The 14316-nt window shown below is 37.9% G+C and overlaps 2 protein-coding genes across 4 annotated transcripts in view; both read right to left on the reverse strand.

Moving 5' to 3' along the window:
* The window catches only part of LOC129421394 (ral guanine nucleotide dissociation stimulator-like 1), a 30233-nt gene extending 24184 nt beyond the window's left edge, over positions 1-6049 (reverse strand). Inside the window, exons 1-2 of the mRNA XM_073865045.1 lie at positions 5704-6049; positions 31-305 (exon numbers count right to left, since the gene is read on the reverse strand). Of these exons, the coding sequence (XP_073721146.1) occupies positions 31-305; positions 5704-5727 (299 nt within the window). The 5' untranslated portion in view covers positions 5728-6049. The remainder of the gene's footprint in view (positions 1-30; positions 306-5703) is intronic.
* A 4299-nt stretch (positions 6050-10348) lies between these two features.
* The window catches only part of LOC129421403 (choline transporter-like protein 2), a 34572-nt gene continuing 30604 nt past the window's right edge, over positions 10349-14316 (reverse strand). Inside the window, exon 22 of one of the 3 annotated variants that reach the window (XM_073864996.1) lies at positions 10349-11110. In XM_073864996.1, the coding sequence (XP_073721097.1) occupies positions 11013-11110 (98 nt within the window). In that variant the 3' untranslated portion in view covers positions 10349-11012. Of the gene's footprint in view, positions 11111-12706; positions 14250-14316 lie in introns of those variants that run through there. The other 2 variants (XM_073864994.1, XM_073864995.1) reach the window with 2 other exon arrangements.

Consider the following 14316-nt stretch of genomic DNA (forward strand, 5'->3'; position numbering starts at 1 on the left):
ATTTTCATATGCACCAACCTGTAAACACACCTTTGGAAAAGCGTCTCAATAAGTTTGCTGGAGCTGGTAAAGGTGCGATACGTGGACAGCAGTATCCTCCCATAGTCTTGTTCCTGACAGCAGGGCTCCAGTAGGTGAGCGACCAGCCGGTCCAGCGTAGCCGCTTTTAACCTGCGCACCTTACATGTTCTGTACTGTACAAACGCCTCTGTGGGCTCATCCGTCTGTTGAACAGGCTCCCTGCGCAGGGTGACCCCAAACACCGCCCCATCTTCATGCTCCTCACCCCACTCCTGAACAGGCTCCTGTGTCAAATATACAGACGTTATTTTTAAGTATGCTACACCGTTAATTTACATGTGTGATGTTCAATTTCAAAAATGTGATTTGCATTTTTGACCTTTTTAAGATCAGTTTTTAACATCAAATGCCCATTAAGTTATACAGTACATCCATGCACATTTTAACATGAAATCTTAATGTTTAAAAGTTCATATTCCTTGTATTGGCACCAGCCAATCAATGCAAACTAGGAGAACATGGTTGAAATAAAACCCATAATGCACTTTTTCTAAAACACTGACGACAGGCCAGTCAGCTAAAAGCATCCTGGATTTACAAACATAGACATAAGATTTAAAAGCATAGAGAGGACAAAGAGTTATTATTACACACTACACACAGACTGACTGGCAGGTGATGTCACTTCACCATTAAGGCAAGTCCACACGTGCATTAATGAGCCAGGATTAGTTGTAGCGCTGAGTATGAGTTAAGTACTGACTGTAAAATGCTATAATAAGCTGGTGTGACACAAAGGACTATCAATTATGGTCCATTATTGACAGACTAAAAAGGATAAACAAGAGGGAAAAAGCAAAACAAGAGACTAATGTTTAAATGCTTGCTATGAGTAGCTTAAGTTACATGAGCATCATTCTACCTGACTGTACAGAAAAGCAAAGCAAACTAAAAACTTGCCGCCATGAGTCTATTCTGTGTGGTTGCCAGTGTGATGCTATCGGGTTTGGATTTTAATGTTTTAGGATGTGGTTGCTAGGGTGGTCACTAGAAGGTTGCTACGGTAGTCTGGGTGGTTGTTAAGTTGGTTCCCAGGTCAAAAGGGACCACCCCAGATCTCTGTGATATGGCTCATGTTTTAAAGACCACCTTTTGTTTGATTCACGTTTTAAAATTTGTATTAGTAAAAAGTGTGTATTAGTACATGTTAAAGCAACACCAAGGAGTTTTTTTTACCTTTAAATAATGTTTCCAAAAAAGTTTCAGTCGTTCATCCACTCGAAACAGGGTGAACGGCACTTTCACATTCGCTTTGCAGCCCTCTATTGGCCAAAACTGCACTAAAGAAGTTTCCAACTGTCGGGTCGCGGTCCTGTAGTTCGAGTGAAAACTACAAAAACTTGCTTTACGGCAGACCTACAAACCAATCAGAGCCAGCTATGCTGCAGTATTTACGACAGTGGTAATGGACAATTACGCTTCTAACCTGTAGGGGGAGCAAAGAGCAAAAACTCTTTAGTGTTGCTTTAACGATATACAAAAGGTACAACCCCAAAGTGATGACGCAAGTTATCATCTCCAACATAAATTTCTTTTCTCTTTTCTTGGAGTACAACAAACACACGGATTGTAGGTAACAGTTTACTTTCTGGGATTGGTGATGTAGACAAGACCGACATTATTTTAATTCTTCTGGCTTTGGACTTACATCCTCTAATTTAACTCATGTTAGCAACCGAATTTTTCAAACATGGTAAGGAGCTTCACATTTCCTGCTGACATCAAAGGTATTCAGGCCAATCACAACCTACAGATTAGCTGGCCAATCAGGGACACAGATCTTTTCAAATCTGTGCATTTCAGGAAATAGAGTGAAATCTGGAGCTACAAAAATGTACGGTACAGTATGTGGAAAATAATGTGTTTTTACTATAAACCACGCGAACACATTGTAATATACCAAATACATACGTTGTTTTTAAGCAATGAAATAGGTGCTCTTTTAAGTTTATATTTGTAACATGTATAGATTATATTTGCAAGAGTAACTCTAGCTGCGTTTCTATTACCCTTTAATTGCGCAAATTGACATTTGCGAATTTAAAATACAGCTAAAGAAAAAACTCCCATATATAGCAAAAAAGTTTTTACGCTCGCATGAGGTGGCTTTTCAGGCAATTCGGAAAAGGTGTATTTCGCTTAACTGCAATGGAAACAGTTTATTTGCATTTTCAAGTCACCTGATGCAAGTAGGTCACATAATTATTATTTAAAAATGACTGTGTATGTTCTAAAAACTCCCAGAAACACCTCAATATCTGCTCCCAAGTATAATGCAGGGTTCACAGCAGACGCGGTAGACGCGGCAAGCGTGAGTGATTTATATGTTAAGTCAATGCAAAGACATGATTAGGCATCCTGCGCGAATGGCGTGGAATGAGCATTTCGCGGAAAAACGCGCAAGTTGAAAAATCTGAAGTTCGGCGGATTTTCGCGCTGCGTAAACCAAATAGGACCTTTCTGTAGTAGTGACGTGATTACAGAAAGCGAGCGTAGTGGCATAGTCTCAGCGGAGTCGCAGAAGCCCCTCCCATGACGGGAATTTCCGCGTGAATGTCTCGAATGACTAGAATTTCACGCGGGGCTTTCACGCGAGTGAACTCAAATGTTCAAGCGTCCAACTACGTGCGAATAGCGCATTTTTTCTGCCTTTACCGCCGCTGATGGGAATGCACCATAAGAGGATTTCCTTGCCAATAATGTTTGGATAACACTCCTACATCTCTTTTAATTTAAAATAATGTACTATTACCTCCAAGAAACAACTATACATTGCCCCTTCATAGTATAGAGGGCTTTGGCATTAATATTGGGATAATACTCTTACATCTCCTTCAGTTAAAAATACTGCCTAGTGCGGTGGATGCGATATTAGTAAACCTACCAACATCAATCGACGTGATGTAAGGAATGACTTATCATGAGAGGAAAAACTATGTTTCAGTCACATATCATTGATTAATGGAATTGCAAAGTTTTGCGCAAATTTGCAATGTAAACAACGCTAAAAACCACAATTATTGTCATTTATAATCTCTATCTATGTATGTAATAAAAAAGGGATGGACCGATGTATCGGCATATAATTGGTATTGGCAGATAAAAGAAAATTTTCCCACTATTGGACGTTTCAGACACTGGCTCGCAGTATCGACATTGGGCAGATATGATTCTTAGTAATCGAATATCTGTATCGGCATAGAAATTTTGTATCGTTTCATCCCCAACATAAACCTTTCCTGATGAATAAGCAATATAAAGTGGCTTTTGATTTATTCCACTTAACAAAGATGGCAGATAATGAAAACCCATCCACAGCTCAAGTGTTGTAGTTCAAAGGACATGCACCTGGTACACTATTGTAAGCCTGAGACACAAAACATATCATTATATATACACAAAATGTATAATTAAAGCTGTATTATATGATATAAGGCATGAATTTTAAAAGGTGTCTCATCTATGTGAATTTAGTCAACTTACAGTAACATATATTTAGCCTTAAATCCCACAGACATGGACTAATTGATATTTCTTGGGTCTTTAACATCTCCAGCTAGTCCTTTCCAACATTGTCATATTTTTTTTTCAAATTTATCAATCTGAACTGCGTGCATAACATTCACAACATTTTTACTTGATCACACCAGGTCATGGGCATTTGACATCTGATAGGAGCAGGCACGAGAGGAACTGGCTGTTACGCAAGGCCAAAGAAGAGAAACATCATCTACGGTACCTTCTGTACATACAGTACAGTACATCTCCATTATTTTATATGACGCACATATTACATTACATTGACATGTTTATTCATTTACATGTAGCAGATTCTTAGCAAGAGAACATTTTACATTTTGTTTATCCTACAGTACAGATATGTTGGGGTTTGGCATTACAGAAGAACAAAAAAAATTTGCAAAAATAAGGATTAGGTTATTCCACAAAAGCTGCATTGATACTGCTGCCCACTAGGTCATTTACATTGGCTTAGCTTTAACTGCCCACATCCACTAGCCCAAATATCATAGCGGCCAAAACAGAGACACATGACGCACAGCCCCAAGCCTTAAGACTGCAGGATGATGTTGATAATTTTAATTCAAAAGAACAGACTGCACGAAATAACTACATAGCAAAATGACAATGCGATTTAATCAAGGTGGAAAACAGGTTTTGCATACCATTATCATGCAAAATGCAGGTGAAGTTGAAGTCATGTGTCTTATACAACATTACACAGTTATGTAACAGTGATGACTGGAAACTGTGAAATCAACTGTTTTGGAAAAGACCAGGGCATACTCTTCAGGGCAGGTTTATTTTTGAAACAGTCATTTTCTGTATAAAAACACACTTTGAGATTTTGATCACAATAAACTTTCAAACACTTCCACCAGTGCTACCCAGGAAAAAAGTTATAGTTTAATTAATACAAGCATAGCTTTGCCATATGGGGCAAGTTGTCACAATGAAAACGTGTTGTTGGGATCCTGTCAATGATTTTGAGGGAATAGTCTCTCTTTAAAAATGTTGGTTCCCAAAACGTTCACCTAACGTTAGCTTTTGGTACTCAAAACGTTCCCAGACCATTATTTTCCAAGGTTTGTTTTTGGTTAGCCAGGAGTTTTCTTTACGAAAATAGAATGTTTTTTAAGTTAGATTAACGTTGTTTTAACGTTAGAATAACGTTCTCCTAACCCTGCAACCTTATGGGAACGTTATTTTATGGTTCCCAAAAAATATTCATTAGAGAACGTTCTGTATAAGTTATTTTTAGAATTAACTTATTTTTAGATTTAAAAATAGCCACCCTGCAACGTTAAGGGAACGTTATTTTGTGGTTGCAAATAATAAATCCCAAAAAGAACGTTCCCATATAATAACCATTAGAGAACGTTCTGTATAAGTTATTTAGAATTAACTTGATTTTAGATTTAAAATAACCACCCTGCAACGTTAAGGGAACGTTATTTTGTGGTTGCAAAAAAAAAAAAAAACTAAAAAGAACGTTCCCATGAAAAATAACCAAGATAACAAAAAAACTAACATTAAAGTAACGTTATGTGTTTGCTGGGAGTGCCCTAAGGACATAGGTGAACCTTTTGCTAAAAATCAACCCTCATGATTCTGGTCTTATTGCATGTCAGTGTTTGTTTTGTCAACAGCTTCTACAAAAAACATGATTTTGAACTAGGTTTTTACAAGTAACACTATAGAAATATACTGATGCACTTAAAACCTAAAAGCTACAAACACTACCCAATGTTTGGGCCTACCCTTTATTAATTGTTAATAATATATTGCAATAGACTTCATGTTGTTTTGGATGTAAGCCATTTCATAATAATAATTACAAGACATAAAAGCATGCATGTTAAAATATTGCATTGTACTCCATTCTTTGACCCATATACTTTATAATGGGCTCCTCTGTCATCATAATACAGACACTGCACTGAGTTATAGCTGTCAGGTGCTGGGACAAGCATCTTAACATGATATGTTACTATATTTACAGTGTCTACCGAAACACACTGCGACTGGAGAGGTCTGAATTCATAATATAATAACATTGGATTTGCATGAGACATCATAAATACAAAGCATGCATTATCTTACCATTGTCAACTCCCATTTTCCCATTTTTACGAGAATGCTGTTATGACATAATCCTTTCCATGACTAACCATAAGTGCAAAACATAAATAAATAGAAACTAGACGCATAAAATAGATGCCTTGGCTGTGAAATAAAACATCTTTTTCACGTAACCGTTACTGCATTAAACGCTTCTTAAAGCTGTTATAAAAGTTTGTTTTCAGTTATTCATTACACTAAAACGACGTTAAAGCCAGTGCTGTAATCCGCATAACATCCAAGAATGTAAAAATTAATCATTTTGTAAAAATGAATTTGCTTCAATCGTGACAGACCGGCAGAAAAGTGATTCGCTCTACCTGCGCTCTTGAGGAGATAAAAAGGTGGGAGGGGCTTGCAGATTAGTGGAGCTGCGCAGGCATTTGTATGACGTAGAAGTACCGCGAGAGCGGTATTCAGAGCTGTGCTTATGAATCGCTCTCGCGGTACTTCTATGTCATATGCTGATATGTCTGCGCAGCGACAAATGGAGTCAAACAAAACTAGACCGCTCCCACCTCCACGTGCTTAACGCTTCCTTCTGATTCGCGAAGGGAATTCTGACGTCCCGCTCGGCCAATCAAAAGCTTTGTTTTGGGGAGCGGCGCTACAGCATCAACAAAACGCTGTAACTTTTCCTGTTATATATGTGACAAATAATAATAATGGCAATATTACTTACGTTTTGTGGATATTTATCGTAAGATCGTAACATTAATTTAACAAATAATCTTTTGATTATATTGATTACATTTTTTATTGTGTATGAAGTGCATTGCACTACTTCAGCCATACAAAATAAAAGTTGTATTTACTATTTGAATTTAGCATCGCTTTCCCCCTGTTGTTCACCAGAGGAACACTGCCATAAACCACAGGGACATTTCTTCCACCCTCCTTGAGTCAAAGATCAGAATGAACAGCCTAAGGGTAACGTTAGAGTTTTTTTGGTCGGTGCACAACGAAGGCCAACGGGGTTGTGTGTATCTGTCCCATGGGATCTGTGTGACGCGGACACTGGCGTCACTGTGGATCATCTGATCTGGCTGATAACATTTCACACGTTGGTGAAAGCATGTGGGCTTCATTATTATGAGGGTCAATCTTTTACTGATATCTAACAAGGTACTTAATTTAGTAAATTAATTAAATGAGATAAAATAAACTGTGGTCAACAAATGCACACATACTGTAATGTCACTGTACACACAAAGCACCCATATTTAGCACAATAACATGAAATCCAAGCTCTAATATACTATAAAGGAGTATGGGTTATAAGAAATTAGGTTTCAGTATAACAAAAAGACATCAGTCACTGGAGATGTGGGTGTCATAGAGATCACTGAACATCATAATGGGAATTGTGTCTCTGTATTGTTGTTAAGCAAGCTCAGTTGGGAATTTTTATACACTGTGGGTATTTGTGGCACAACACAACCGCCCAAGGGTAATTATAGGACAGTTCATGTGTCTTCATGTAGATCTGCCATGTACCTTTACAGTAATATATTGGTGTAAGAACTTAATTTAACATGTTCATGTTTGTTTTTAACTACTGGTTTTCACAGCTTTCATCTTGACTGGAAAGTGGAAAGATAACATAAGTTGTTGAAAAAGAGTGAGATATGATAGTTTGGAAATTATTTTTGCAGCACAGTCCTCTGTTATAGGCAGGGATGTTTCTAGGCATAGGTGAACTAGGCGGTTGCCTAAGGCACCACCACCTGGTGGGGGTCGCCAAAGAGCACGTATATATCTTTGGCCATATTTTGAAATATATTTTAAAAGTAAATACATTTTAAAGCATAAAAAATATATTTAGCCCTATACTTCAATCCAAGGAAATATATTCACATCGCATTGGAAGAAAAAAATGTATGTTACGAACTGTATTAATGATATGCACAAGAGTAGAGGTAATGTTTTTCCAAAATATGAAATTATGTTCCTAAAAGCAGGGTAAAGATAAATGTCCATGTACGCTCACCTAAAGGATTATTAGGAACTCCTGTTCAATTTCTCATTAATGCAATTATCTAATCAACCAATCACATTGCAGTTGCTTCAATGCATTTAGGGGTGTGGTCCGGGACAAGAAAATCTTCTGAACTCCAAACTGAATGTCAGAATGGGAAAAAATGGTGATTTAAGCAATTTTGAGGGTGGCATGGTTGTTGGTGCCAGACGGGCCGGTCTGAGTATTTCACAATCTGCACCGTTACTGGGATTTTCACGCACAACCATTTCTAGGGTTTACAAAGAATGGTGTGAAAATGGAAAAACATTCAGTGTGCCGCAGTACTGTGGGCGAAAATGCCTTGTTGATGCTAGAGGTCAGAGGAGAATGGGCAGACTGATTCAAGCTGACAGAAGAGCAACTTCGACTGAAATAACCACTTGTTTCAACCGAGGTATGCAGCAAAGCATTTGTGAAGCCACAACACGCACAACCTTGAGGTGGATGGGCTACAACAGCAGAAGACCCCACCGGGTACCACTCATCTCCAGTACAAATAGGAAAAAGAGGCTACAATTTGCACAAGCTCATCAAAATTTGACAGTTGATGACTGGAAAAATGTTGCCTGGTCTGATAAGTCTCCATTTCTGTTGAGACATTCAGATGGTAGAGTCAAAATTTGGCGTAAACAGAATGAGAACATGGATCCATCATGCCTTGTTACCACTGTGCAGGTTGGTGGTGTAATGGTGTGGGGGATGTTTTCTTGGCACACTTTAGGCCCGTTAGTGACATTTGGGCATGGTTTAAATGCCATGGCCTACCTGAGCATTGTTTCTGACCATGTCCATCCCTTTATGACCACCATGTATCCATCCTCTGATGGCTACTTCCAGCAGGATAATGCACCATGTCACAAAGCTCGAATCATTTCAAATTGGTTTCTTGAACATGACAATGAGTTCACTGTACTAAAATGGCCCCCACAGTCACCAGATCTCAACCTAATAGAGCATCTTTGGGATGTGGTGGAACGGGAGCTTGGTGCCCTGGATGTGCATCCTACAAATCTCCATCAACTGCAAGATGCTATCCTATCAATATGGGCCAACATTTCTAAAGAATACTTTCAGCACCTTGTTGAATCAATGCCACATAGAATTAAGGCAGTTCTGAAGGCGAAAGGGGGTCAAACACAGTATTAGTATGGTGTTCCTAATAATCCTTTAGGTTAGTGTATAAATATATTACATTAATGATTGAGTGTTGATTTGGAATAAATAAAGCTAAATTTGCTGTTCACATAGTATGCTGCCCTTCAACTGTATTTCAAAACCTGATGTGGCCCTTGAGTCTAAAATATAGGGCAGTACAACCTTGGCACAGCCACCCTAAAATGTGATTGCTGCCCCCACCGTTTCACTAGCATCATTAGGGTGAAGTACTGTCAATCTGATGCCTATATGACATTTGATCAAAGTGCTATCAGTTACTGCCTGATCATTAATTATAACACTCTAAAAATAGCGGGCGTCAAAAAGGGATGAGCCCAGCCGTTGGGTTAAATTAACCCAGTAAATGGTTCTATTTGACCCAACAATGGCATAAAACCAAGCAATTTGGGTTGAAAGAACCTATAGGTTAAATTACAACCCAAGTGCCAGGATGGCCCTTTTTGACCCAACACTGGGTTGAAAATAAACCAGTATTTTTTAGAGTGCACCATTAGATCAAAGGGTTCAAAGGTCAATGAAAAATTGGTTCAGTAAAAAGCACACAAAATAATTTTTCCCTTATAAAATTTTAATAGACAATTTGTTACATGATGTGTATTTGTTGTATGTAACATTGGATGTAAAATTGTATGATCTTGTTTGAAGGGGATGCCAATAGGGTGTCAAAATAAGAGAGAGCTCATTTTCTATATTCAAGGCAATCGGAGAACCTGTGGAAGAATTTTAATATTTTACAAAATAATTTTTTTATATACACATGTGTTCATGACAACATGCTTTAGTTTATACTGAATACTCTTCTTTAAATAAGCACAACTAGTTTATAAAAATATTTAGAGCTCATGCGCCACTCAATGGTGTCTTTAATAATATCAAGTGCTTTGTTAATAGCTCCATCTAGTGGAAACTCTGGAAAAATGTTAAAGTTTAGCACCTATTTAAAAGGGTTGTGTGAAAATCTCATTCACTTAAAAAAGCAGTTAATATTCTCACTGTAAAAAAAACAAGTGTTACTTGCAGCTGGTTGCTGGTAAATTATCGTAGATTTAAATTTATGTTATTTACTGGCAACATTTTGTTCAAAATTAAATGAACATTAAACATTTACAAGTCTTTGTCTGTACAAAGTAAAACAAAAATAACAGCATCAAGCAAAGCATTCTGGGAAACAAAATCTGAAGCAAAAAACAGAAAAAGGTGGTTGATAATTTCTTGTTCCCAGAATGCTTTGCATGAGGCTGTTATTTTAGTTTGACTCTAAAAAAAAACGCTTCGTGTCGGGTGGTTTTCCGCCTCTTCGTCATGCATTAAAATCCTTTATGCATGGCTAGCCGTGGATTATCCTTTACATATACGACACAACACCACTTGCAGGTTACTGTGGCAAAAACAGCATACAAATTGAGTATCAAACAAACATATTTCACTTGGTTATTATAAAAAAAATTGTTTATTTACCACATAAAGAAGTGCATCTACATGCAAAAGCAGTAACAGTAACAAAACTCCTAACTCTTCTATGTTCAAACATTGTTCAAGCAAGAAACCATTAAGTTTATTGTCTTACAGATACATCAGGTCAGTTCTTATTATCATAATGAGCTGCCGGTTCACCGGTGAACATGCATATGAAATATGTAACCATTATTATACTTTTATCTAAGTCATATGTATGAATAATCAGGCACAATATGAAAATGCTAAAAAAAAAACTAGCACAGAGAAAAAGATTCACTGCACCTTTATATAAAACCTGCAACAAATGCAATATAATTTACATAAAGAAATACATCTCAAAAAGTGTCAAAACCTAAATGAAACTTTGGGCATTGAGATGTTTTGCAGGTGTTACAAAAAACTAAAAGCTCAAAACAGCAAAGGTGTGATTTTACCTCATTCTAATGTCATTTGGCGTGTTTGTATTTTTAAAGTAGATTTTTGGCTAAGATACAGAGGTCCATTGTTGTATAATCTCATCAGTTGATAAGATCGTCTAAAAAACAGGCCACAGATGTGACTCATGTTTAAGGCACTTCCCAAAGGCACTGAGGTATGAGAAACACGCATACACGACACTGTCTCGAAGCTTGACAGACTATTTGGCTTGGTTCTTCTTCTTCAAGACCAGGAGAAGTTTCTCAGACATAAAATAAGGCCGTTCTGCGCTGCCGTCATTCCTCTCCAGGTCCTCCACTGTGTTAAAGGAAATGTGAAAAGCGTTGAGGAACAATAACGTGTTAACATATCATGAAAAAGCAAAAAAACTTGATTGAATTCAACAAATAATGCAGATTGACCTAAACGTCTTGCACATTGTTTATTGCACAGATTATCAGACTTATTACAGCAGTTATTAAAGATTACGAAACAATAGATTAAATAGAGCACAATCCAAAAGTCAAGTAAAAATAGAGAAATAAGTTATAGAAGAAAGTTACAGGAAATTTGTCCAAGACAAAGATTAGTACACAAGGCAATAAGGTGTTTTAGTTTTGCTTCTGTGCATCGCTTCATAGATTGACACGAAACTCTTTAAAGTGCATTAAAGCCACAATATGTTTTTGTAAATGTTATAAAATATCCAAAAACCGCTGGCACAGTGTCAGATATGTAATGCAGTGCTTGCATTATCCCAAAAGTACCAGAGAAATTCCTGTTTTAGTGAAAGTGATATGCTTGTTAAGTATGCAAAGTGTACTCGAAATGTGAGCTCTGCATTTAACCCATCCCAGAGAGTAGTGAACACACACACACACACACACACACACACACACACACACACACACACACAGAGCACTGGGCAGCTATCCCAGCGCACGGGGAGCAATTAGGGATAACATGCCTTGCTCAACTACAACTGCCTTATATGAGTAATGGCTCTCCCTTGTCACCCTTACAAGTGACTTAATATTCACTGTATCCTTAGTTTCTTGGTTGTAGAAACTATGGCAGCACGAGTGGACAAACGCAGACGTGATGGACAGTGGCGGCTTGTGACTGCTCATCCGAGGGGCACAAATTCAAAATATGTGTTGGAAGTGTCGTGTGTTGCTTGTGGTTTCAAAATATGTGTTTATTGCGTCTTGTGCATCACGTGCTTTGACAAAATAAGTGCCTGCTGCACTCGCGTCAAAACCGTTTATGATAAAAGAGACGCTCACGTTCACAAAATCAGGGCTTTGAACCAGATTTTTTCCTAATTGGTTCGTTCCGAACAGAAACAGTATTTGAACGTTTCTGGTTTTCGGTTCAACCCTAAAATTGATGTTCCTGAACCGGCTACATAATTTTCCTTAAATCTCTATCTTGTCATCAAACATTACAAAAAGGCTACATCATGTAAGCGGCATAACTGTAATTCTGACATGCCTACATTTGTTTCAGCATTATACATGAATCAAGAAAAGGACAATTTCTGCCATGTCGTTTATTGGCAATCAACTTAAACTAATTTTTTTTACTAGAAAAAGAATACTGTGGTATTTCGAGATCATATGTTTGTACGTGTCCTGTCAAGAACAGAAAGATTGTTTGCTTTCTTTTTGAAACGCGTCTCTCCGTGTATGCACTTTTAAATGCACATAAACATGCGCACACACACAGACGGAGGACGAATTCCAAACAGTGCTTCGGGAAGAAGTTGCAGCATAAACAGTCGCTCCACATAAAGTGTAAATTACGTTGTTTTTCAGTGCTTTATTCGCCAAAATATATTTTAATGGACTACAGTATGAGACACAGTAGCGCAACTCTCTCTCTCTCTCAAGTTTATACATCAAGAGTTCTGATCTTTGAAGGGCATAGGGATAATCACGTTTGATTGGAGTTGGATTAGACACATTCAACTGCATGTGCGTCTGTGCGTACAGAAAATTGTTCACTTTAGCGCCTTTTTGTGGTTAAATTGTTTAAAATCACTTAAGTGTTAACATTTTAAGCCTTTGAAACACGTGCAAATCATCAACTTTCACCCTATTTAAATTTGCGTATTAATCCGCGAATCGCAAGCGAGCCGAACTGTAGTTCGTGATCTATACAGATCACGGATCAACTGCGATCCGTTACACCACTAATTAGTATTAAAACACAGACATCTTGAGAAACTTGGTAGCCTACAATATTTACCTCTTATGATTGAGCATTAGAGACTTGGGCTTGAGTAGGCTACTTGCTGGTGGCAAGCTTCTCATTTCTCCGATGAGTCAACAACGACCAGAAGTAAACTTCAACGAGTCATATCGCACAGAAATCTTGCCAATGAACGGAAACAAAAGTTTCTGGTTTCGTTTCTGTTCCTTGCAAAACATCAAAAGTTTCTGGTTTTCGTTCCGTGAACCGGTTGAAAGCCTTGCGCAAAATACACGCAAGACACTCCCCTTAACAGTAAACTGTGATTACGCATGAGATAATGCGAGTATCTGGCAAATGCGAGCATCTCTTTTATCATAAACCCTTTAGACGCGTCTGCAGCAGGCACTTATTTTGACAAGACATGTGATGCACAAAGGTTCACTTGACGCGCTGAACACATATTTTGAAATTACGAACCACACACATGACGGGCTACATACATATTGTGACGACCTCACCTCGAAAAAAAAGTCACCGGCCGCCACTGGTTACGGTTATACAGCATTGTGCTACTGTGTAATAGTGACCTCTAGTGGTGAAAATCCTACATATTGTGGCTTTAAAAATATATGGCTTACAGTCTGAAGAAAGTGCAGCAATTTTTAGCAACATTAGTCTTAAGACACATTGTTGATGTCCATGACAGAAAAAAATGATGTCCAAACATAAAAAAAGACTAATACTAGTACAAAAATTGCATCGTATAGCTACATCTGTTATTCTCTGCAAACACATCATCGAAGGTTTATTTGACTCCACTTTTGTGGAAGCACTTCTCTCTGTGGATCAACATGAGGGCGAGTAAACAATGACAGAATTTTCTGATTTGTGTCACCTTCATTATTCATAATATCCAGAATATATTATTAAATCATTACAAACGTTAACTTTTGTAAACGACTTCTACATGACAATGGCTAAATCAATTTGTAAGCATTCATTCTTCGGTATAATAAACTAGATAGTTATGAGATATCGTTCCAGTACTTAAAGGCAGATGAGAATGTTCATCAGGATTACTGGTTGTAAGCATCACTGCTTTGTTTGGTTTTGTCTGGAGCTGTCAGCTGCATGGTCTCGTCGCGCGAGACAGGGGTTCGGGTAGCGGGGTCTTCCGGGTCCTTCAGCAGAATCTCGTGAAGAGTCGCGGTCATGTAATACGGGCGTTCAGCAGAGCCGTCGTTACGCTCAAGGTCTTCACCTTTGTGTCGTGTTAATGGGTTAAAGTGGGTCGGGGTTATCAGTGTATAAAGAGTGTAATTCATAAT

This window comes from Misgurnus anguillicaudatus, unplaced genomic scaffold, assembly GCF_027580225.2.
Source record: "Misgurnus anguillicaudatus unplaced genomic scaffold, ASM2758022v2 HiC_scaffold_29, whole genome shotgun sequence".
In the NCBI taxonomy this organism is placed as follows: domain Eukaryota; kingdom Metazoa; phylum Chordata; class Actinopteri; order Cypriniformes; family Cobitidae; genus Misgurnus; species Misgurnus anguillicaudatus.